Source organism: Leptonychotes weddellii, chromosome 13, assembly GCF_054177405.1.
Source record: "Leptonychotes weddellii isolate Sample4059 chromosome 13, ASM5417740v2, whole genome shotgun sequence".
Classification (NCBI taxonomy): Eukaryota; Metazoa; Chordata; class Mammalia; order Carnivora; family Phocidae; genus Leptonychotes; species Leptonychotes weddellii.
The window spans coordinates 56,580,650-56,605,878 of record NC_138381.1 but is presented as its reverse complement, the minus strand read 5'-3'; the positions used below and the strand labels follow the sequence as shown (position 1 = coordinate 56,605,878).

Genomic DNA, 25,229 nt, shown 5'->3' with positions numbered 1-25,229 from the left:
GTTCGGCGGGGAGTCTGCTTCTCCCTCTGACCCTCCCCCTCTCATGCTCTCTCTATCTCTGTCTCCCTCCGTCTCTCAAATAAATAAATAAAATATTTTTTATTTTTTTAAAGATTTTATTTATTTATTTGAGAGAGAGAATGAGATAGAGAGAGCATGGGAGGGGGGAGTGTCAGAGGGAGAAGCAGACTCCCCGCCGAGCAGGGAGCCCGATGCGGGACTCGATCCCGGGACTCCAGGATCATGACCCGAGCCGAAGGCAGTCGCCCAACCGACTGAGCCACCCAGGCGTCCCTAAATAAAATCTTTTTTAAAAAAAATAAATAAATCCTTTGTTGTCATTTCAACAATCTTTACAGCGTCTTCTCCAGGAGTAGATTCCATCTCAAGAAACCACTTTCTCTGCTCCTCCATGAGAAGCAACTTCTCATCCATTCAGGTTTTATCATGAGATTGCAGCAATTCAGTCACATCTTCAGGCTTCACTTCTAATTCTAGGTCTCTTGCTGTTTGCACCACATCTGCAGTTACTTCCTCCACTGAAGTCTTGAATCCCTGAAAGTCATCCATGAGGGTTGGAATTTACTTCTTCCAAATTCCTGTTCATGTTGCTATTTTGACCCCTTCCTATGAATCTTGAGTGTTCTTAGTGGCATCTAGATGATGAATCATTTTCAGAAGGTTTTCCATGTACTTTGTCCAGATCCATCACAGGAGTCACTATGTATGGCAGCTATAGCCTTACAAAATGTATTTCTTCAATAGTAAGACTTGAAAATCAAAACTACTCTTGATCCATCATGGCCTGCAGAACAGATGTTGTGTTAGCAGTCATGAAAACAACATTAATTTCATCTGCCTGATGAAACAGATGTCCGAAAGCCATCTCTATCAGAGGTCTTGGGTGACCAGGTGTATTGGCAATGAACAGTAATATTTTTAAAGGAATCTTTTTCTGAGCAGTAGGTCTCAACAGTGAGCTTAAAATATTTAGTAAACCATGCTGTAAGCAGATACGGTTTCATCTAGGCTTTGTTGTTCCGCCTATATAGGGTAAGGCAGAGTAGATTTAGCATAATTCTTAAGGCCCTAGGATTTTTGGAATGGTAAATGAGCATTGGCTTCCACTTCAAGTCACCAGCTGCATTGGTCCCTAACAAGAGAGTCAGCCTGTCCTTTGAAGCCAGACATTGACTTCTCCTCTCCAGCTGTGAAAGTCCTAGATAGCTTCTACTTTCAATACGAGGCTGTTTGATGTATATTGAAAATCTGTCGTTTACTGTAGCCACCTTCACTAATTAGCTAGATCTTCTCAATAACTTCCTGCAGCTTCTACATTAGCACTTGAAGTTTCACCTTGCACTTTTAGTTATGGAGCTGGCTTCTTTCCTTAAAACTCATGAACCACCCTCTGCTAGCTTCAGACTAGTTACTCTAGTCCTATTGTACCAAAGCCCTGTTGAAATGGTGAGTTTTTTGGGGAGGAGAAGCATTCTATTATCTCATGATTAAATCTTGTTTTTGTTGTTGGACCGGTGACCCTGGGCTATGACCTTCAGAAGAATTCCTTAGCCCACGCGTGCGTTTTTGCGTGCATGTGTGGGCTAGGCTATAGGTGGTTAATTGCCCTGCTGCTAAGTCACATGGGGTCTAGTAAAGTAGTTTCCCTTGAAGGCAGGCTTTTGTTAAGGAGAAGGGAACTCTGGGTGTGTTTCAAATGGTTCATTTTCCCTCCCCTAGCCCAAAGCACACAGGGGATTTTTCCATCCCTGATCTTCACCCATGACAGCCTGTTAGAGCTCCTGGAGGTAAAGCTAACATAAATGTGGGTACCCTCCTGCCACTGGACCCCCAGTAGTTTTAACTTACAAGCCAGCCCACGCTCAGCCTCCAGCAGTATACCAGTTACTTTAAGTCTTCCTACCAGTTAGGGCTCCAGGGCCTTCAGCTCCAGGTGAGCTCTAGCTTTCTGTCTTCACCTGGTATCTCTGGTTTCCAGGGTGGTAGTTTGCCTTGTGACCTTACTTCTCTGATGAATCCAAGAAAAGTTGTTGATTTTCAGTTTTTCAGCTTTCCTCTTTGAGAATGGGAGTGACAACTTCCAAGCTCTTCGCATGTTGGAGCAGAAACCAGAAGTCCTTTTTTACTAGTTTTATTTATTAACTTTTGGTGATGAGTATGGATTTTATAATTATTTTAAACTTAATAGTCATATGGAGTAGGCCATGGATGTCTGTGTTTGTGCAGGTTGAAAGAGCAAAACCTTGTGAAAGAGCTGAGGCCCCGGGACCTCCTGGAGAGCAGCAGTGACAGCGACGAAAAAGTCCCTGTGGCCAAGCCTTCCTCGCTGTCCAAGCGAAAACTGGAGCTTGAGGTGGAAACGGTGGAAAAGAAGAAGAAAGGGCGGCCTCGGAAGGACTCTCGGCTCATGCCTGTGTCTCTGTCTGTCCAGGTGAGGCCAGCGGGCCCATGCGGTCTCCCCCAGCCCAGCTCGTGAGCTCAGTGCTGGAATGCACACATGCCCGAGTAGGATAAGAGAGGCCGTGCATGCCACTGTGTGCCTCATCAGTGTGGAAACAGTTGGCAGAGACATGCAGGCCCCCACACCTGCCCTCAGCCTACTCAGAGTCCTTGAGCAGTTCCCTGGGGTCAGCTACTCATCTGGAAAGTGGGGGTCTTTATAGCCTTCATCTGCACTTTTACCCTCACAGAGTAGGCAGAAATGCCTGGGGAATTGGCCTGGCCTCACCACTGGGTGACTCACCTTTACCTGACGTTGCCCTACAGTGCTGGGGCGGGGCTCAGAGACATTTCTGCTCTTGCAGTCCCCAGCTGCCCTGACCGCAGAGAAGGACGCCGTGTGTTTGTCTGTACCAGCACCTGCACTGAAACTGCCCATGCCAGGTCCCCAGAGAGCATTCACCCTCCAGGTGAGCAGGCTTCCTACCTCTGCACACTCTCTCCATGCTCCCCCTCTGTGTAAACCCTGAATTGTCACTTACTTAGGGCTGCTTTTCAGTGGCTCTCCATCACTTCCCACATCTGGGGAAGTTGTAGTTAATCAAGGCCAGATCACTAGCCTCTTCCTCAGGGACTCCCTTGCTGCCCCCACCTCACATTTCTCTCCTCTGTGCTTTGCCCTTACAGTCCTGCTGCCATCTTCTGGATGGCCAGCCCCTTCAAAACTTGTTTCAGGTATTCCCTTCTGGAAGCCTCCTTGAGCTCCACACTCAGCCCTGGGCAGCCTCAGGCTTGGTGCAGTTGGACTGCATGGTAATGGCCTATCTCCCAGTCAGTTTGCTGGCCCTGTCCCCTTCCCAGGACCCAGCAGAGTCGTCATCAGGGCTATTTGAGTTCTTGGAGTAGAGCTTATGACCATGTGCTTGTTCAAAACACAGCTCTAGAACAAAGAATCCATTATGCCCAGAGGCCTTCCATTCATTCCATCTAGCACCTGACCTTGGACATGCCACAGGTTCACGCCTGTTGTTCCTGAGCTCAGGTGCACGTCCTCAGGAAACCTTCTAGGACCCCACACACAGGTCACTTTCCACTGGGCACACACTGCCCCACGCAGGCTGGTCCTCATGGGACACTAGAGAGCCATTGTCAGCCCCTCCCACCACAAGTCTTTCTGGGCCTAAGGATAGGGACCCACGTGGTTTGTTCCTGTTGCTGTTGTGCATGGAGACAGGGCGCACAAACCCCCTTCCAAACTCTAGCCACTGCCTCCCCACCCCCACCCCGCCCAGGGGCTTTCCCACTGAGTGCTGCTTGGGACTGTTCTTGGTTTCCAGGGGTCTATGAAGGGGCCTATCTCCCAGTCACATCCAGCCCTCTGCCCCAGTTCACCCACTTTTGTGGCCACACAACTGCAGACTGTTCAGCTGTTCTGCCTGGGTTTTCCATATGGGGATATCCAGTCCATCAGCTCCTTAGGCATGAGAGATGAGGCTGAGCAAGCTCCCAGCCCTCTCCCTGCCCTGGGGGCCACACATCCAGACGTCTGGCCTTCTTGTCCCACCCTGTTACTGCACACATTGCCACCCTCCTGTTTACCAGCCAGTTCTGTCTGCCTCTCTGTCTTCCTCCTGCTTTGGGGCCTTTGATCATCTCACCTGTCACATGACCCAAGTCTCAGTGGGCCCACCATCACCTGAAAAGACATTGTGTTTGCTTTCCTTCACCCAGGTGAGCTCCGATCCCTCCATGTACATTGAGGTGGAGAATGAAGTGACTGCCGTGGGAGGTGTGAAGCTAAGTCGTTTGAAGTGTAACCGGGAAGGGAAGGAGTGGGAGACGGTACTCACCAGCCGGATCCTCACTGCTGCCGGCAGCTGGTAAGGGCAAGAGTCTTTGCCCAGCCCAGCTTTTAATGTCAGGGAAGCACCAAGTGCTATGCTGTGTGACCTTGTTACTGTCTGAGGCGGGAGGAATTGCCCTACATGTCAGCTTCCAGAGGCCTGTACCATGCCTTGCCCTAAGCTAAGCGTGTGCATGTCTTCTCAATCTCCACAAGACCTAATAAAGTCACCATCATTATCACCATGTTATAGGTGGGGAAACTGTCTTAGAGGGTCAACCAAGGCAGGATTTCCACCCAGATGTTCTGATTCCCTTATCTGGCCAGATTCCTAAAGTCTCAGGTTCCAGGCTGAGCTCTATCTGGCTCTCTGACATGGGATCATTGTTTCTCTGGACCCCCAGATTTTCATCTAGGGAAGTCAGGATGGGTTTCTTATTGTCCTGTGAGTTCCCAGCCTAGCCCTCTCCATATTCTGCACTTTGAGAGGAGACCTTAATTCAATGGTTAGTCCCCCAGTGTCTTCCCATGGACTTTCAGCCATGATCCCCTAGAGCTGTTTTTACATGTGCTTGATCTGGAAAAAGGACCATCATTTTCCTCAGGTGCCTGTTGAGACGTAGGACCTTCAGTCAGGTCCATGTATTTGATACTCTTAAAAGGATTTTACAAAGATAATTGGCTTAGATACAATCACTTTGACTAGACCCTTAATCAGTTATCATGAGGCTGCATGTAAAATGCTTTCATAGTGTCTGTGAGTACTTGGCCTTCCATCTTGGGTCAGGGTTCCCATGGGCCCTGAGTGAGTGCATGGTGTTGCACCTAGAAGGAACCATCATTCTGTACCTCCTTTTCATTCTCTGCCAAGATGAGCAAACTGAGCTTCCTGATCCCAGGCGCCCACAAAGGACAAATAGGCCTGTGTGCTGGGTGTTGCTGTGGGCTCCCCCTGGATCAGCATTAGTGTGAGCTCAGAAAAGCTCAAGCTGCCCCTGAAGGGAAAGAGAACACATTCTCTTTAATCAGAGGTCTCATTTAGGCTAGGCTGCATCAGCCCTGCTGCCCCGGTCCTTGGGCAAGCCCTCATAGCAGGCACGGGGCAGGCACAGACAGAGGGAAGGCTCTGCATTTCAGGGCTGCTGCCTCTGCCACAGCTCCCAATGATCATGACACCTGTCCCCTCTGTGCCTTTTCAGTGACGTGGTATGTGTTGCCTGTGAAAAGAGGATGCTGTCCGTGTTCTCCGCCTGTGGTCGCCGCCTCCTCCCTCCCATCCTCCTGCCGTCCCCAATCTCCACTTTGCACTGCACGGGCTCCTACGTCATGGCGCTCACTGCTGCAGCCACGTTGTCTGTCTGGTGAGAGGCAGGCCCGGGGTGGGGCAGGCTCCAAGCAGGATGGGATGGGGTTGTGCAGGTCCCCTCTCACTTCAGGGATAGGGAAGGCAGGAAAGGGGGCCACTCGACAGACATGTCCTTGGGCCCTGCTGGCCTGGGCATCTTAACGCCTAAGGAGGCCTGAGCAGTCAGTCACGCATTGCTTGTGATAGCCACCCTGCGTTGAGGGAGCGAGAGTGTGCAGTGGAAGTGGCGCAGGCTGCCTGCCCCTGCTGCCATCCTGATAGCAGCAAAGCTCATGACAAATCACACAATGCCTAATTGCATGTGCCAGGGTCCAGAAAAGGGATCTCAGCTACCAAGAGCATGGCCACACTTCTCCCAGAGTTGGCATGGTGTTGGTGGCAGGCCCCACAGCTCTGTTGCCTAGGCCCTCTCCCATAGACTTGTGCAGAGGTAGCGTAGTGACACATGGGGAGTGGAAGCCCTTTCCAGCGCAGAGCCCCCATCCTGGAAGCAAGGGCTGGGTGTGTACCGGGGACCATGGAGTGGGGTCTGATCACCGAGGCACATTCTGGTGCTTTTACCCCAGCTGCAGAGTAAGCTGTTCCCTGTCTCCCTCCTAGGGATGTTCACAGACAGGTGGTTGTGGTGAAAGAAGAATCTCTACACTCCATCTTGGCAGGTAACCTCAGCAGTAGACCACCCCTTGTTCCCTGGGGTGGGGGCAGGACAGCTTGGGTTCCTAACATGAAAGCATCCTGTTCAGCCTAGATGGAGAACCAAGCTCTGGGCCCAGCCCGAAGCATTTCGTGTTGTAGGGGATGTCGTTATGTTGTAGGGGATGTCGTTACATGGTAGGGAGATGCGTTCTCTCCAGGGGCATATTTGAATGGGTCCCTAAGAGGTGACAAACAGCTTGTGGATGGCAGTGAGACCAGCATGCGCAGAGTAGAGCAGTGACTGCCTAGTTATGCGTCAGTGTTAAGATACCTGTTGCTGGGACTGTGGGAGCTGTGGTTTGCATTTCTCCTTAGGTGCATATGCAGGCACCTGCTGTTCAGAATGCACCCAGGACCCATTCTTGTGCTGTCTCCCCAGGAAGTGACATGACAGTGTCACAGATCTTGCTGACACAGCATGGAATCCCAGTGATGAACCTGTCTAATGGGAAGGCATACTGCTTTAATCCGTCGCTTTCTACATGGTAAGTAAGCCAGCTCCTGGCCCTGCCCTTCTGGGAGAGTGTCCATCTGAGCTGGAACGAAAGCAGTCAGGCCTGCCTGGCCCAGCTTCTGACAGTCAAGCCCTGGAGTGGATGCTGTGGTGGCAGCCCTGCTGGTCTCTGTCCACTAGAGGAGAGCAAGAGCTCAAACCCGCCAGTACAGGCCCCACGGTCCCTGTGGGCAGGGGTGCTTTCCTTCTACATCGTTTTCTGGGTCACTTTGTTTGGAACAGGCATTTGAAGATTCTTATGGTTGTCGATACACATTTCCAGCCTCGCCTCCTTAGCCATTGTCAGCATAGGTGAGTTGGCTTCACAACAACTTCACCACCATTCCTCAATTTTTGTAGCTTAGCAGGAGCTAGGTAGCACTTCTGGCTGACTTTGTGAATTAGTGAGGTTGGATAGTCACTTATCATGTGTCGTGGTCTGTGTCTTTCCTCAGCCCATTTTGGAGTTTGGAGGCTTTTTCTGTATTTGTAAAATCTCTATTCCTCCAAGACTTTAATCCAGATGTGTAAAGTATGTACATTGTGTACCAGCCAGTCAGAAATTCTTTTCTTCTGCCTGCACCTTTGGTCCTTCATACCCAAACCAGCTGCCTTCCAGCCCTCTTCTGTTAAGAGTTGCCAGGCACAAGTTTATCCTCCCATTGAGATTTCTTTCTTGAGTTTAAAAAAAAAAAATAAAGCGGGGGGTGAGGGGCGGAGGAAGGGCGCTGCACCTGGCTGGCTCAGTCATGAAAGCATGCAACTCTTGATCTCACAGTTGTAAGTTCAAGCCCCATGCTGGGTGTAGAGATTACTTAAAAATAAAATCTTAAAAAAAAACAAAAACAAAAGTTTACCTATTCCCAGCTCTTCCAAGTTGCAAACTTGTATATTATATGTGATTACTGTAATAATGGAAACAGGCTGGTTGTCTAAGAAGGGGAATGTTGGCTTAGTGTTTTACAAAGGCACCTATTTTTAAAGTGTGGCTAGAATGTTTTCAACAAAGATGTGAAAGGTCCAGAGAAGGTGAAGAGCTGACTGCTTGGGATGCTACAGAAGCTCGGGAAGGCTAGAGCCTGGCATCCCTGGGAGCTTCCAAAGGCCGGGCCATGTGGGCCCTGGGCAAGTGGGCATCCTATGCACACTTCATACGCAGGCCCCTGTGCTCAACTTCTGAGACCATGGAGCTCAAGTGGTCCCAGCGAGAGCCCCGTTGATGACCTTCACTGTCATTGATTTTGCCTTGTTATGAAACCTGTCCCTGAGGGCCCTGTGGAGAGAATGCAGTGACAGCCTCAGCTGGCACTCTGGCTGAAGGTCATGTGGTGCCTGCTCCTTGGTGGCCTCACCGCCAGCCTTTCTGGTGGACCTCCTGGTTTTCCTGACCTCTGCTCCTGCTGTTGCCTCCCCAGGAACCTGGTTTCTGACAAGCAGGACTCCCTGGCCCAGTGTGCGGACTTCAGGAGCAGCCTGCCTCCCCAGGACGCCATGCTGTGCTCCGGACCTTTAGCCATAGTCCAGGGCCGTGCCTCCACGTAGGTGACCCAACTGCTGGGGGAGGTGGCCGGGTCATGCAAGCACAGTCCCACCGGCCTGCTCTCTGACTGCCCACCCCCTATGCCTAGCTGCTGCTTAGCACAAGCAGGCTCAAGGGTGCCAACGGTTGTGGGCCCACATTGGGTAATATCTCAGGGTGCTAGGTCACAAGCCCTGTCACTTCAGGGCACAGATAGTGGTCTGAGGTGCTACGAGTCATGGACACGATCATGGGCAGTATTTGGGGTGGGGAGGAATGAGCTGCTGACCTGTCACCTCGGGCCTAGATAGGAGGTACAGGGTGGGACAGGGGTGCTAGAGTGGCCAGGAGGCCTGTGGCTGGGACATGGGGACAGGTTAGCCAGCATGGGGTCTGACACCTGCCCCTTTACTGGCTCCTCACTGGTGCCCAGGGGCTCACGGTAGCAGCCTCCTGACCCATGTAGTACCCACTGCCTCATGATGCTTGCTCTGCCGGTCTCTGCAGTTCAGGAAGACAGGCAGCCCGGCTCTTCTCCGTGCCTCATGTAGTGCAGCAGGAGACCACCCTGGCCTACCTGGAGAATCAGGTTGCGGCGGCACTCACCCTGCAGTCCAGCCATGAGTACCGCCATTGGCTCCTCCTCTACGCCCGGTACCTTGTGAACGAAGGTGAGGTTTCTGGTGGCCCTTCCATCTTCTTGGGCCTGACTCCGTTTCTTTCCCAACATGACCCTCCTGAAAGCCCATGAATCAAGGCAGAGTGCAGTGGTCTTGGGCTCTCTGCACTCTTCTTCCTCCCAGTCTCCTATGTTCACCCCCAGAGGCCCTGGCCTCCAGCTCCCCCATTAACCAGACGGCCCTCAGCCCCCATCTCTTAGCCTGAGCTGTAATCGAGGCAGCTCAGCAGGCATCCAGCCCATTAGAGGCTCTGAGGCCCTGAATCAGGTAGGCCCTGAGGGCCAGGAGGATTGGCAGCGGGAGGAGGTGGGGGCACAGGATGCTCGGATAGACTTGCTCCAGAGGAGCAGATGAGATGCTCACCCTCCTGCCCTCCCTCACACCCTGGATCTGCAGTGGTCAGCCAGTCACCCCAGGGAAGGGCATCTTCCGGCAGCATCCAGTGAGCCTGCATTTCTCTTCCTCTAAGCCCCTCCTGCCCTGGAAGGGCCAGCCTGTCCAGCACCTCCCCCATGGCCTTCCAGCCCAGCTTTCCCTGCGAGCACTTCTGTCCCCTCCCCAGTATCTCCCCCACCACTTTCTCATCCCCTTTCGGCCAGCAGAAAGCTAGGTATGTTGGAAGATGTGGCCATCCTGTTCTCAGGGCGACCTCCAATAAATAGCCTTTCATCTCTTTGCTAGGCAAGTGTGGGGTTGTTTCTTACCAGCCTTCCTCCCCCCTGAGCTTAGCCTCCAGGGTTGTGGCTTGAGAACCAGCCCTCCCAAAACTCCCTGTGTTACCACACAGCTCCAGGCCTGATCACAGAACAGCCTTCCCCACAGCCTCTCATGGCCTTCCTGCTTTGCTTTTGACAACACCCTGCCTAGTTTGTTTATAATTTAGAGTACAAAAAAGAGAGAAAACCGTGCTGAACCCCTACAAATGTCACTCCCAGAACTCAAACATATCACATTGCCTCTGATGACGTAACTGTGTGTATGTATACACCTCTGATGACAACAGACATGGCTGACCAACTCGAAGTCCCTCACCCCTCCCCAGCAGACTCCAAACATGAGTTTAATTTTCCTCTTCCTGCCCATTCTGCGTGGTTGCCCAGCCTGTGTGGTCACTGACTCTTCTAAATACTCAATCTTCCCAAGCCCATACCTTTGCTGGGGTGCTCCTGTCACATCTGGGCCTCATACCCCATTCCTCTGGGGAGACTTCTCCTCTGGCTCCTCTAATTTGCTTCATCCTGGGTATTGATCAGGACTCAGCCTGATGCCCTGCACAAAGTCGCTGCCTCCTCAGGGGCCTGCACCAGTTTGTGGGATCACTTCTACCACTTGCTTCTCTTTCTCATCTTCCACACGTCTGTTCCTGCGTCCATACACAAGTCACCTCCACTCTATCTCTTGCTTCCTCGACCATAAAAGGACTCAAATTGTAAAGGGAGACCCCTCTCACTTCTAAAATTCCTCAGATTCCAGCATCACCCTCTTATTCTCTATCCTCATCTTTGGGTGATTTCATCATTCCCTGTGGCTTCAGCTGCCGCCAGTGCTGACAGGCCCCCAGATTCTGCCACCAGCACTTCTGGCACTCCACGTGGCTGTGCCATAACCCATGAGTTGACAGGCCTGTGACTGCTTCTCCTGTCTTCTCCACTCCGTCACCACCTCCTCAGCCTAAATTCATACCCTTGCCATCTCTTACCTCCTGAAGGCTGCCTCCTGACCCTGCTGATCTCCTCTCACTACCAACATGTCTTTTCTGAAACAAATCTGACTAGCCCACTCCCCTCCCTTCCACGATTCCTACATTTTCCCATCACCTTGGGGAGTTTGTCCCAGAGCTGGCCACATCTCATTTTTCCCATGGGCCCAGCACACAGAGGGGCTGCTGTATATGCTGTCATGGGAGTGGGTTCGTGAGTGAGAGTCTGTCATTATGGATCACAGTGCCCCAAACTGAGAGACGGGCAAGAGGCATTTTGCACAAAGCAGGCAATAAAATAAACATTTGTTCAATCTGGTTTGATATACGCAACAACTTAGCATATTCTTGATTTTTTATTTCTTTTTGTAATGTGTTCCTATTTCTGTTTTGTTTTGTTGTTTTGTTTTGTTTTGTTTTTTTTCCGTAATTAGGGTTTGAATACCGACTCCGAGAAATATGCAAGGACTTACTGGGTCCGGTTCACTACTCCACTGGAAGCCAGTGGGAGTCAACGGTAGTGGTAGGTGCTGCTTTCATTCTTGCCACAAGAATTCTGTCTTGAAAAGTGAAAGTGGAGATGAAAAATAAGCCGAAGTGCTTTGAAATTCTTCCCCATTAGACTTCTTGACCACACCGCCTTGGGCCCCAGCGTCAGTGGGAGGATGAGATGCCAACCCTGCAGTGCCGGGCAGCAGCTGGGCCCTCGGCGTCGGGGGCCCAGGGAGTGCTCAGCCACGCAAGCACCTGTGCTGAGGAGAGTTGCCTGCTGGGGGCTGTGGGTTTGTTCCGTAGAGAAGGTGAAAGATCCTTCCCTGCCTTCATGGAGCTCCCAGTCTGGTAGGAAGGCACAGAAGCAAGGAAGCAATCAGTTAACAAGATAGTTTCAGACTATGGATTATACTATGCCCAGAAATAAGCAGAGCAATCAGACGAGGGTGCCTGGGAACAAGTGGCCAGGGAAGATATCAGAAGGGGTCTTTTAGGATGAAACCCGGGGATAAGAATGCGCCAGCTCTGTCAAGACCTGGGAGTCTCCTGGTAGAGGTGATAGTGAATGCAAACCGGGTGTGGTAAATGAAGGCCACTGTGGCTGCCGCATAGTAGGCAAAGGAGAGGGTGGTATGAGATGAGGTGAGACAGATGAGCAGAAAGGAGATCATTGAGATCTTGTGAGCTGGAGCTTTTGCAGGAGTTTGTGACATGAGATCAGTTAGCAGGGGTGATGTGAACTGACGTAGGAAAGCAGTCAGGGCTTGTTTTTGCAGCAGTCCTGGCAATAGACGAAGGTGACTTGGATCGGTGTGATGGCCATGGAGAGGGGAAAGGGCACAGATGCAAGTTGTATTTTAGAGGCAGACCCAACAAGACTTGGTGGGTGGATGGGTGGATATGGAATAGATTAAGAGACAGACAATAATGAACATGCATATAGTCACCTCCAAATTTTTTGGCTTGCGCTGTGCCTGCTAGTGCCTTGAAAGAAGCAGGTTGGTGAGGGATGGGGTTGTGGATATAAGTTAGCTCCCCTGCTTCATGCAGTCACTAAGCAAATACTGATGGAGCACCTGCTCTGGCCAGGCACAGGACAATGAGCAGGGAACAAAGCCAACAGGCCCCACCTTCATAGGTCTACATTCTTGTGCAGAGAGGCAGATTCTAAACAGCAGAGCAAGTACATGTATTGTGTTGGGTGGGGGCGGGTGCTGTGAACAAACGTAAAGTGGCCAGGGGGTTACTGGCAGGATGCTATTTTATATTGAGTAATCACGGAAGTCTTAACTGAGCAGAGACCAGAAAAGGTGAGGGGCAAAGCCCCACAGATATTTAGGGGAAGAACATCCAGGCAGAGGGAACAGCGAATCCAAAGGCCCTGAGGTGGAAGGGCTTGCAGTGTGGAAGGAATAGCCAAGCAAAATAGCAGTGAGAGGGTGATAGGGGCTGCAGTCAGAAAGGTTGGAGGGTCAGACCTCACAGGCTCTGCAGGCCTTGGTGTGTGATTGGCCTGTGTGTAAATTATTTGATTTTTATTTTGTTGCAGTAGATCTTAATCTGGTTGGTTACTAGAATCGTAACTTCAAAGTCCAATTCCCCTTAACATCTTTGAAGGTATGGCGCTGCAGACTTTGTTGTAAAATCTCTGCTGCAAATCTGATTTCCATTGCTGTGTAAGTTCTTTTGGCTCCCTCATTGTTTTGAAGTTTCACAAAGCTCAAAGTTGGTTTCCTTCATTCATTCTATGGATTTTCCTTAGTTCTCTTCTTCAGTGATATCTTCCCTTCCATTTTCCCCATCATCAGAGAGATATAATGTCCTCTCTTTTTAAAATCTGCTGTATCATTTTTTATAGTTTCAGTTCTCCCCCCATATTTTCAATTTAGTCTTTTATCTGCTTGAGCGTAGTAAGCTTAGTTATTTTAAAGTTGTAAGTCTTATAGTTCTGCTATTGGGAGCCCTTGTGGATCTGTTTCTCTTGCCTATAAATGTCTCTGCCAGTTCTCATTTATATTATCTTATTTCCTTACATGTCTGATTATTTTTAACTATCTGCTGGACATGTTGTCTGGAAAATTATTTGTAGAAATGGTTTGAGGCCTCGGGTGATGTTACCTTCTTTCACAGAGTACTTTTGTTTGCTATTGCCAGTTCTGGAGGCACCAGCACTGCAGAGCCCTCAACCCAGTTCAGGGATTGAGGTTTTCTGGGCTGTCTCATGACTCAAAGCCAGACACTCATTTGTGCAGGGGCTGGTTTACTTCCAGTTTACCCTTATTCTAGGGTACATCCCTTTGGGGTGTCAGCACAAGGAGGGATAACTTACCAGGAATCCCCACTTTTCATTTTGGCCCCTGCTTTGGTCCCCCTAGGCCCTCAAGTCTGACAGAAGCTTGCTCAGCCTCTTTCTCATCAATAAGTGTTCCCAAGGCAAAGGCATCCCTCTCTGAATTTCTACCTTCCCCACATCCCAACTCAACCCTAGGTCACTAGCACATTAGCTCTCTGAGGTCTGTTTCTCTTTGTGTACCTTGGTCCCATGTCCTCAACAGGAAGCGTGGTTCTGAATTACCAGTAAGAGTAGAGCTATTTCCCTAGCACACGTCACTTCCAGGGTACCCTGACAGGACGTCTTCTTGGGTGGGAGATAGGTCAGCATGTGCCTGACCAACGTCTCCCCTGGCCAGGTTGTAGAGCTTCACTCTGTGATCCAGCTGCCACTCTGGGAGCCTTAGCCCATAACGTCAGTTGGAGCTCTACATAGCAGTTTTCTGTATCCACCTGAAGGCGAGAATGCTAGGCCAATATGATGCAGATGGAAGGAGGCACAAACAGGCCACCAGTTACTAGCCATGTGCTCTTTTCTTCCACTCCTTCCTGCTGCTTGTTCTTGCCAGCTCCAAGCAGGACACCTCATTGGAGCTTTGTCCAGAAGAGCCTGGGGCTCCCTTCCCAGGAGTACCATCAGTGTGGTCCCATCGGCTTTTCACCTTCTGTAAACTGCCTAACATAGGTAGTCTGCTCATGGTCCCTGGTATCTATGACAAATGCTTTCAGCTGCAGGTAAATGATACTTCCAATGGTGGCTGAAATTGTTGTTGTTGTTGTTGTTGTTGTTTCCTCTCTTCCAAATAAGTCATCTGGAGGTAGGTGGCACCCTATATCTCTGTGACTTTCCTGGCCTTCACCTCATGGTCACAAGGTAGCTTTCATATCTGAAGTTCAAGGAAAGAGGACAGGGGAAAACCAGTACCAGCAACATCTACCATTCTTACCAGAAAAAGAAAAGCTCTTGCAAAGGCTAGTCTGTGCCTCACAGGCAGCCAACAAATCACGTGAGCACCCTCATTGCAAGGGAGTTTAGGGAAGTGAGCAGTAAAGCATATGTAGGAGAAGAGGTCTTAGAGCAGATGTGGACATAGCCAACTCCTGATGTCTGCCACATTCCCTCCTGACTTCAGCACTATGCTGAATTTATTCCTTTTTTAAAAAAAACTTTTTTACTAGATATTGAGGGCAAGTTTGAGTATGAACACTCTGCTCTCTTGTTGAGTTTCTTCATGATCACTTTTATGGTAAGAATTGACCATTCAAATGGAACTGGTCCTCAAGGTGGCTGGGAAAATGGAGCAGTAGATGGAAGATGGACTTACAACCAGCAATGCTGACTCAGCAGTCCTCCCAAGAGGCTTATTAGGAAGCATCATTTAGTATATTTAAGAGCCACTTATACTTCCTTTTTTTTTTAACTGTTGAAACACTTCATTGTCATGTGTCTTTCTTATTGGTTCGTAGGAACACTTTATATATTGGGAAATTACTCTTTGTGATATGAGCTACCAGTTTGCTTCAGGAGACACCAAAGGTCCAGGCTTCTTTCCCTCAAAGATCATGGCTCAGTTTACACAGGAGGGAGACAGGAAGCCAAGGGTTGGGCCACTAAGTAACCATCCTTCAGGTGCCTGAGCTCTTTGCTGGCCACTGTCTCTGCAGCCAGATCCTGCTTTTGGAAGCCTCCCTCTGCCAGTCTTCACGGTAGGACCTGTGACCAATGGCCAGAAATGTGGTGATGCGCTGTGTCCCCGGCTGCTGCCTTAAACAGTAGGGAGACATACTGAGAGCCCAGAGTGGGAGGTGGTACTTTGTGGCAGTTGGTATTAGCACCAGCCTTCAGTTCAGAGGGTGGATCCTCTTGGAGCTTGCCCCTGGTGCCATAGGCAGGCAGAATGTTCTGCTTTGTTTATAGCAGTTTACTTCTTTTTTTTTAATTAAATTTTTTAGTTTTTTAATTTTAAATTTTATTTTGGTTGGTAATATAGTCACATAGTTCAAAAATTAAAAGGTACAATAGTTCTGAAATAAGTTTGGGGGGGTTGTTTTTTGGTTGTTTTTTGTTTTTTGTGGTTTTTTTTACTTATATTTATTTTATGCAGAATTTACCCCCAAGCCGTAAGTTCTTGTCTCTTCATTTTCTTCAATTTCATTTCTTCTGGGATATCTTTTTCTTTTTTCTTCAACATCCTCCTCCAGTTTAGAAACAATCTGCTCTTTTTCAGTAAGGATCATCTCTGTGGCAGGGAGAGCTCATGTACAGGTTAATCCAAACATGCACTCTGTAAGTTCTCACCACATCTTGGGGGTTTTGTTCACCTGGGTATGCTCAGTGACCAGAGAATCTATATCTAAACCCTTAAGGTTCAGCGTTACTCTGCATTTAAGCATGTGCAGTAAAAATTCAGCAGCACTCTGTTCAGGTCACTGACACTGTGTCCAGCCCCAGTGTTTGGCCTGATCCCACCTACCAACTCCACCATTGTAGCGACAGAGTGGCACACACTGCTTCTGTAAAGTGACATCCTTCAGATACATGGTGGCTTTTCAGATATGCAAACTTTTGATGCATTCATAAAGTGAACACAAAGCTTTGAATCTCTTGATTTGCATGATTTTGTTGGGCTTTCTGGGGAAGTGAATAGTGAACCATTTTCAGAGGTCACCTCAGGCGACTTAATGGGAAGAACAGAAATAAGTTTTGAAGTCAGAAACTGTGAGGCCTCCACCTTTCATCTTCTTTTTCAAGATTCTTGTGGCTATTCAGGGTCCCTTGAGATTCCATATGAATTTTAGGATGAATTATTCTATTTCTATAGAAAAACACCACTAGGATTTTGATAGGGAGTAAATTAAATCTATAGATTGTTTTTGGTGTTACTGACATCTTAGCAATATTAAGTCTTCCAATCCAGGAACCCCTAGGGGATGTCTTTCCATTTACTTGTGTCTTCTTTAATTTCTTTCAGCAACATTTTGTAGTTTTCAGTGTACTAGTCTTTCAACCTCCTTGGTTAAGTTTATTCCTAAGTATTTTATTCTTCAGAAGCTATTGTAAATGGAACTGTTTTCTTAGTTTTCTTTTCAGAATGTTTGTTGTTGGTATATAAAAATGCAACTGATTTTGGTGTATTGATTTCCTATTCTGCAAATTTGCTGAATTCACTCATTCTAATAGGTTTTTTGTAGAGTCTTTAGGGTTTTCTACATATAAGATGATGTCTACAAACAAAAAAGTTTACTTCTTCCTTTCCAATTTGGATGCCTTTTATTTCTTTTTCTTGCCTCATTGCTCTGGCTAGAACTTCCAGTACTATGGTGAGTAGAAGTGTGAAAGCTGGCATCCTTGCCTTGCTCCTGACCTTAGAGCAAAAGCTTTCAGTCTTTTTTTTTTTTTAAAGAATTTATTTATTTGAGAGAGAGAGAGATAGTGAGCATGAGCGGGGGGCAAGGGGGGAAGGGGAGAGGCGGACTACCCGACGAGCAGGGAGCCTGATGTGGAGCTCGATCCCAGGACCCTGGGATCATGACCTGAGCCAAAGGCAGACGCTTAACTGACTGAGCCACCCAGGCGCCCCAAAAGCTTTCAGTCTGTTAACATTGAGTGTGATGTTTTCACATATGGTCTGTATTATATTGAGGTAGTTGACTTCTATTACTAGTTTGCTGAGTGTTTTTGTAATAAACGAGTGTTGAACTTGATCAAAAAAATTTTTGTATCAATTGAAGATTGTTATTAATTCTTCTTTAAATATTTGGTGAAATTCACCAGTGAAGCCATTTGGTCACTCATAGGCTCTTTTTTGTTGGGAAGTTTGTGATTACTGATTCAGTCTCCTTACTAGTTATAGATCCACTCAGATTTTATATTTCTTCATGATTCAGTCTTGGTAGGCTATGTGTTTCTAGGAATTTGTCCATTTTATCTAGGTTGTCCAATTTGTTGGTGTACAGTTGTTTATAATATTCCCTTATTTATAATTTTTACTTTTGTGGCATTAGTTGTAATGTCCCTGTTTCATTTCTGATTGTCATTCTAGTCTTCTCTCTTGTTTTCTTAGTTCATCTAGCTAACAGTTTATCAATTTTGATGATCTATTCAAATAGTACATTTTGGTTTCATTATTTTCTCTATTTTTCTATTCTCCATTTTACTGTCACTCAAATATGTATGATTTTCTTGCTTCTGTTTGATTTGGGTTTAGCTTGCTTTTATTTTTCTAGTTTCAAAGGATGGAAGGTTATCTTATTCTTTTGAGGTCTTTCTTTGTAGACTCTTACAGCTATGAATTTCTAACAAGTGCTTTTGCTGGATCCTGTATTTCTTGGTATGTTGTTTTCATTTTCATTTGTCTCAAGATATCCTCGAATTTCCCTTGAGATTTCTTTTTGAATCATTGCTTAACAGTGTGTTCATTCCCACATATTTGCAGATTGTCCAGTTTTTCTTTAGCTTTTGATTTCTAGTTTCATTCCATTGTGATTGGAAAAGATACTTTTATGATGTCAGTCTTTTTAAACCTATTGAGATTTGTTTTGTGATCTAACATGTGGTCTCTTCTGGAGAATGTTAAATGTGCACTTGAGAAAAATGTATTCTGCTGTTGTCGGGTAGAATGTTCTATATATGTACATAAGGTACAATTTGGTCTATATTGTTTTACAGGTCTTCTGGTTCCTTATTGATCTTCTATCTGGTTGTTCTATCCATTATTGAAAATGGGATATTGAAGTCTCCTACAATTATTCTAGAATTATTTTTCCTTTCAGCTCACTGTCTTCTTTGTATATTTAGGAGCTCTGATGTTTGGTGCATATGTTTATAATTGTTACATCATCTTTGGTGAATTGACCCTTTTATCATTATACAATGACCTTCTTTGTTTCTTGTAACAGTTTTTGAAATAACATCTATTTGGTATGATACAAGTATAACCATCTCTTCTGTTATATTTTGGACTATCTTTTTCTATCCTTTCATATTCAACCTGTGTGTCCTTAGATCTAAAGTAAGTTCCTTGTAGGTAGCATATAGTTTGACTCTTTTTACCCATTTTTTTTTGGGGGGGAGTTTAATCCATTTACATTTGAAGTAATTACTGACAGGGGTGCCTGGGTGGCTCAGTCAGTTAAGCATCCAACTCTTGATTTCAGCTCAGGTCGTCATCTCAGAGTTGGGAGATCAAGTCCCATGTCCAGCTCCACACCGAGCATGGAGCCTGCTTAAGATTCTCTCTCTCCCTCTCCCTTTGCCCTTCCTTTCTCTCTCTCAAAAAAATAATAATGAAGTAACAACTGACAGATAAATACTGAATATTGCCATTTTGTTATTTATTTTATGTTTTATATCTTTTTGTCCCTCATTTCCTCCTTTACTATTTTACTTTGCATTTAGTTGATTTTTTTAGTGACATGTTTTGATTCTCTCCTCTTTTCCTTTTGTGTATATTCTATAGATATTTTCTTTTTGATAACCGTAGGGATAACAAAAACATTCTATAGTTATAACAATCTATTTTAAACTAATAAACTTGCTTCTGTTTGATTTGGGTTTAGCTTGCTTTTTTTTTTCTAGTTTCAAAGGATAGAAGGTTATGTTATTGTTTTGAGGTCTTTCTTTGTAGATCCTACTGTGTATAAACACAGTAGCCAGAAGGGGGGCTAGGCAAGGGAGAATTTTCTTTTTTTAAAGATTGCTTGCTTGCTTGATTGATTTGCGAGAGAGAGGGAGCGCATGCACGCACATGCACATCCATGTGCGCCCATAAGCAGGTACAGTTCCACTCCACCCACTTTATGTTATTGAAGTCACAAATTGTATCTTTATATATTCTATAACCTTTAACATAGATTTATAGTTTGTTATGCTTTTGTATTTTAAATCTTATAAAAGAATAAAAAAATGGAATTACCAAACAAAATTACATAATATGGGTTTTTATATTTGTCCTTACTTTTACCTTTACCAGAGAACTTTATGTTTTATTGTCTAGTATTCTTTCATTTCAACTTGGACACCGTCTAGCATTTCTTGTAGGGTAGATCTAATGGTAATGAATTCCTTCGGTTTTTGTTTATCTGGGAATGTGTTTGTTTTTCCCTTGTTTTTGAAGGGTAGTTTCACTGGATATGGTATTCTCGGATGTCAGGTTTTCTTTTAGCACCTTAAATATGTCATCCCACTGCCTTCTGGCCTTCAGTGTTCCTGCTGAGAAATATGCTTATATTCCGTAGTTTGATTAAAATCTGTCACAGTATGGGTTCCTTTGGGGTTTTCCTACATGGAGTGTTTGTTGAACTTGGATTTGTAAATCCATGTATTTCCTCAAACCTGGGAACTTTTCAGCCATTATTTCTCCAAATAAGCTCTCTTCCCCTTTCTCTCTCTATTATTCTTCTGGGACTTGTACAATGCATATATTGGTCTGCTTGATGGTATCCTATAAGTCCCTTAGACTATTTTCATTTTTCTTCATTCTATTCTCTTTTTGATGTTCAGATTCAATAATTTCAAATAACTTGAATTCAAGTTCATTGATTCTTTCTTTTGTCTGTTCAAGTCTACTGTTGAACACTCAAGTGAATTTTTCTATTTAGTTACTGTGCTTTTAAGCTCTAGAATTTTGGTTTGGTTCTTTTTTTATAATTTCTACCTCTTTGTTGATACTCTCATTCTGTTCACATATCATTTTCCTGATATGGCCATCTGTTCATGTTCTCTTTGAGAATATTTAAGACGATTGTTTTAAAGTCTTTGTCACATAAGCTCCAGGCCTATGTTTCTTTAAGGTCAGTTTTCTGGAGATTTATTTTGTTATTTTGAATGGGCCAATACCATTTCCAACCATATCCATGTTTCTCTGTTTCTTTGTATGCCCCATGATCTTTTGTTGAATATTGGGCGTTTGAAAAAATGGCCACCTTTCCTAGTCTTTGCAGACTGGCTCCCCTACTCAGCTGGTCATGCAAGTCATTTTAAAAATGTTTTTTCTGATGTCTCCTTCTTTCCTTCCCTCCTTCCCTCCCTCATCCCTCCTTTCCTCCCTCCATCCCTTCCTTCCTTCCACCCTAGGTTAGACTCAGGTATTTGGTTGTCATTCTTTTATGTTCTCTGATATAAGATGTTTTACGTTTGTAAGTATCCTTAAGCCCCACTTCTGTGGCATTTCTACAACAGTTTTGCAATGGTTAGTGTTTTTATTACTATTTACTTGTAAATCATTTTTAATTTCTAATTAACTAAATTAACTTTTAAATTTCAGTTAACTAAATTAATTAACTTAATTGATTAATCAGTCATGAGTTCTACTCAATTGTATTTTGGTTAGAGAACGTGATTTATATCAGGGGTTGGCAAACTTTTTCTGTCAAGGACCAGAGAGTAAATATTTCAGGCTTTGCAAATCCATACAGTCTCTGCTGCAACTACTCCACAGTGCTCTTGTAGCATGATATATCAACAAATAGGCAGGTGTGGCTACATTTTGATAAATTATTTACAAAAAATAGATAGTAGGCTATATTTGGCCATGCCAATCTGCAATGTACATGATACCTGCTATTTTGTTCAGGTTTGCTTTTAGAGCAATTTTTTATATGTCCACATGTGCCAAAGAATGTTTGTTTTCATTTTATATATGTCCATTAAGTCATGTTTACTAACTGTTCAGTTCAGATTACCTGAATCTGTAGATTTTTGCCTTTCCGTGACCCATCACTAGTTGAATGTGTATTAAAATCTCCCTGAGGGTGGTTTTGTCCCTCTCTTTTGACTTGCTCTTTCCCCAGTGATGTTTTGTCACAAAATCTACTTCGGTAATTATAAAATACTAGCTCTCTTTTTATTCTTTACTAACGTATCTTTCTCTGGCTTTAATTTTTAACCCTTCTGCATCAATGTTTGTATGTTTCTTACAAACATCAGATGGCTGACTTTTATCCAGTCTGACAGGTTATTTTTTTTTTTTTTATCACCAAGCTCAAACCATTTACATTTTTTGTTTTCTTGGTTTTCTTAAGGCCAACATAAACTTCAGCCAGAGTTAACCACATTTCTTTTCATATCTCTTTTAACATTATCTGGATTTATCTCTTCTTACTTTGAGTATTTCCTCCAAAACATTTTCATGGTGGATCCTTCCTGTGGCAAACCTTTTGAGGTCTTAAAAGCCTAAGAATATTTTTTATTATACTCTCTTATATGAGTAACTGTTTGGGTAAAAAAGTCTAGGTTCTGAGGTTTTTTCCAATATATTAAAAATACTACTTTATTGTGTATCTTGATCTCTCTTCTTTTGTAGGTGATATGATCTTGTTTTTTAGAAACTTTCAGAATTTTTCTATCTTTGATACTCTCAAATTCTATATATTTCATCCTACATGTCTAGATATCAGTTTTTCCATATCTTATTTTTTTTCCTAGTTCTACGAAAAATGTTGGTATTTTGATAAGGATTGCATTAAGTCTATAGATTGCTTGGGTGATACAAACATTTTCACAATATTGGTTGTTCTAATCCATGACCATGGAATATCTTTCCATTTATTTGTGTCATCTTTAATTTCTTTCATCAGTGTTTTACAGTTTTTGGAGTACAGTTTCACCTCCTTGGTTAGGTTTATTCCTAGGTACTTTATTATTCTTGGTGCAATTATAAATGGGATTATTTTTTTAATTTCTCTTCTGCTACTTCATTATTAGTGTGAAGAAACACAACAGATTTCTGTATATTAATTTTGTATCCTATGATTTTGCTGAATTCATTTATCAGTTCTAGTAGTTTTTTGGAGTCCTTTAGGGTTTTCTATATAGTATGGTATAGTGGTACCATGTCATCTGCAAATAGTGAAAGTTACTTACTCCTTACCAATTTAGATTTCTATTTCTTTTTCTTATCTGACTACTGTGGCTGGGACTCCCAGTACTGTGTTGAAAAAAAAGTAATGAGAGTGGGCATCCTTGTCTTATTCCTGATCTTAGAGGAAAAGCTCTTAGTTTTCACCTTGAATATGATGTTAGCTGTGGCCTTTTCATATATGGCCTTTATTATGTTTCCATATCTTACATGATCAGCACTCATGGAGGCTTTCAACCTAAGGCCATTTGACTTTCTTTAATTGTGTGAAATCTACCTGTATTATTTCCTTAAATATTTCCTTCTTTCTTCTTTCTCTGTCCTGTGGGACCCATTATGTAGATATTGGGCCCTTCTGTCATCCTCCATCTGCCTTTACTTTTCCTATATGGTTTCTCCGCTTGCATTTTCCTCTTTGTGTACCTCCCTCCTCGAGCATCGTCTGGTCCTCCATCTGACTCCACTCTGACTTGGTCTTCAGCAGTGTCCATTCTTCTGCAGATCCCATCCCTTCAACCACTGTGTTGCTCAAATTTAATATCTACACTTGGTTCTTTTCTATAATTCCTTGTCTTTCTGCCATGCTTATTTTAACATCTTGGGCCTTCCTTCTCTTCCAGCGGTCAGAGTTGTCATTTCGTAGTTTTTTTCTTTGCAGCAACTGTGCTCCTCAGGGTTCTGTGCAGCAGAGACCCCTCCTTGCAGTGCATGTTGCAGAGGAGCCCAGGCAGACCATGGTGCCAGTGCACCCAGGCATGCAAGAGTCCTGGGCAAGACCCAAGGGCAGAGGCCCCAGGATTGTAAAACCAAGGCCAGCCACTTCACCCCTAGACTTGACCTCAGGCCCCCAGAGAGCATCCACATTAGGGAACAACTCCTCCAGGATGGCCATCCACCCACCTCTCTCCCCTAATATCCTACTTCCATCCTGCTCTGGAAGGCCAAGCTACTATGGCCAGTAATCAGTGCAGTTGCAGGCCAGCGGTGACTGTGCCAGCGGACTTAGGGGACACAGAGGAGCAGAACCTACCCTGGTTTTCTTTGCTGTATCCTTGCACTGTGTCCCTCCCCTGCGCCCTGCCACTCCACCCCGCATGCCCCGGCTTAGGCGTTTAGCTTGCCTGGGACTTCCAGCATGTGGAGAAATTGTTCTCATCCATCTGTGGTTTCTCCAGGGGGTGTCTGGGGGTCAGATGGACAGACACAGGGTCTCTGCCAGGCCAGGGAAGCCCAGCACCGTCCAGGTCTCCTCACTGACACTTGTACTCAACTGTCACGCTTTGTGTCCACAGGGTCTGAGGAAGAGAGAGCTGCTGAAGGAGCTGCTGCCAGTCATCGGGCAGAATCTCCGCTTTCAGCGCCTCTTTACCGAGTGTCAGGAGCAGCTCGACATCCTGAGGGACAAGTAGCCTACCCAGGCCTTCCCTGGCTGCAACAAGGGCAGGGCCACACACTCGCCGCTGACAATGCACAGGGCCACCTCTCACCTCGTCAGACTACAGAAGGACGAGGAGACACTGGCATGAGGTGGGCTGTCCTGTGCCAGCGCTGGCCCAGCTCCCTGGGCGGACTTCCCCCATATCCTGGGCCTGTTGCTCCCTCAGAGGGGGGCAGCTCTGCCCGCCACTCATCCCTCCCTCCAGGACCCCTGTGCAGAGCTGGGGTTGGGGCCCTGCCCTGCTGCCCTGGGGTCAGTGAGGCACTCCCAGGCCTGCCGTTTCCAGCACGGGCCCGAGGTGGACACTAGTCCCTGCCACAGCAGGCATCGTGCTGCTTCAGCTATGACGAATGAGCCATTTGTGAAAGAGAGACCCCGGAAATGTTAGTGTATTATGCAGTCAGTAGACTGACCCAAGACCTAGGTAAAAGGAAAGGCTATTCCAACGCGGACTATTTTTGTACTAGAATTTGCTAACTTGTAATATGGAATTTTCCTTTTGGCCAATAATCAGGATTTCCCTATAAGTCACTTGGACATTGGTCACTTGTAGGAAATTTAAACTCTAATTATGACAGCTACATTGAAAAATAATTGTACTGAAATTAACTTGTCTATCTTCATTTGGTTTTAATTTTTAAATGTTTGTAAAAAGAGACTGTTTTTTGGGGAATGGGGCAGAGGGGTGGGCGATTTCTTTTGTAAGTGTAAAATAAATGAACACGCATTGGATACCAAATCATCCTGGCTTCCCCTGCCTTTTCCTTCTAACTTCCCCCTTCCTCCCCTGCCGTAGCTCCCTCTCCCAAAATGGGTAGTTATGGAACATCAGAACTGGAAGGAATCTTTGATGTCCTCTAATGGCCCCAACTTCTCTGTGCAGAAATTCATTACCCAGCATGGAGGTCACTTCATTGACCATGAAGCATCTGAGGCTTCTGGGGCTAGCAGATAGGCCACCTCACCTGAGGCTCCTCCCAAGCCAGTCATCAAGGTCCTTGCTTCTGGCTGTGCTGTGCCCCTTGGTCCCCAATCATGCTGGGCACCGAGGGCTACAGCTGGCTTGCCAATTTTGTGGAAGGAAATCATTAAGTACAGACTGGGGTTTTCTGAAGAATTATCTGAAAGCTGTGATTTTCCTAGAATGTGGTCCAGAAGCTGACCCACAGGAGAGGAAATAGCTAGAATCACAGAATCTTCAAGCATGGTGAGGATGGAGCACCTTTACCTCTGTATTATGCACCTCTCTGTTGCCTCCCTGCCAGCTGGGTGGGATCCCAAGTCCCAAGAAAGAGGCGTGGATTTAGAATTAGAAGACCTGGGTGACTCTGGCCACTGGTATCCCCTCTCTGGA

General features: G+C 45.8%; 1 protein-coding gene across 4 annotated transcripts in view; it reads left to right on the top strand.

Moving 5' to 3' along the window:
* The window catches only part of HIRA (histone cell cycle regulator), a 90,231-nt gene extending 65,614 nt beyond the window's left edge, over nucleotides 1-24,617 (top strand). For 3 of the 4 annotated variants that reach the window (XM_031040935.2, XM_081801608.1, XM_031040937.2), the window contains 9 exons: nucleotides 2,248-2,452; nucleotides 2,826-2,930; nucleotides 4,192-4,340; nucleotides 5,503-5,664; nucleotides 6,270-6,328; nucleotides 6,745-6,850; nucleotides 8,274-8,396; nucleotides 8,885-9,048; nucleotides 23,730-24,617. In XM_031040935.2, coding sequence (XP_030896795.1) covers nucleotides 2,248-2,452; nucleotides 2,826-2,930; nucleotides 4,192-4,340; nucleotides 5,503-5,664; nucleotides 6,270-6,328; nucleotides 6,745-6,850; nucleotides 8,274-8,396; nucleotides 8,885-9,048; nucleotides 23,730-24,184 — 1,528 coding nt within the window. In that variant the 3' untranslated portion in view covers nucleotides 24,185-24,617. Of the gene's footprint in view, nucleotides 1-2,247; nucleotides 2,453-2,825; nucleotides 2,931-4,191; nucleotides 4,341-5,502; nucleotides 5,665-6,269; nucleotides 6,329-6,744; nucleotides 6,851-8,273; nucleotides 8,397-8,884; nucleotides 9,049-11,190; nucleotides 11,280-23,729 lie in introns of all 4 variants that reach the window. The other variant, XM_006744977.2, reaches the window with a different exon arrangement.
* Nucleotides 24,618-25,229: the final 612 nt, after the last annotated feature.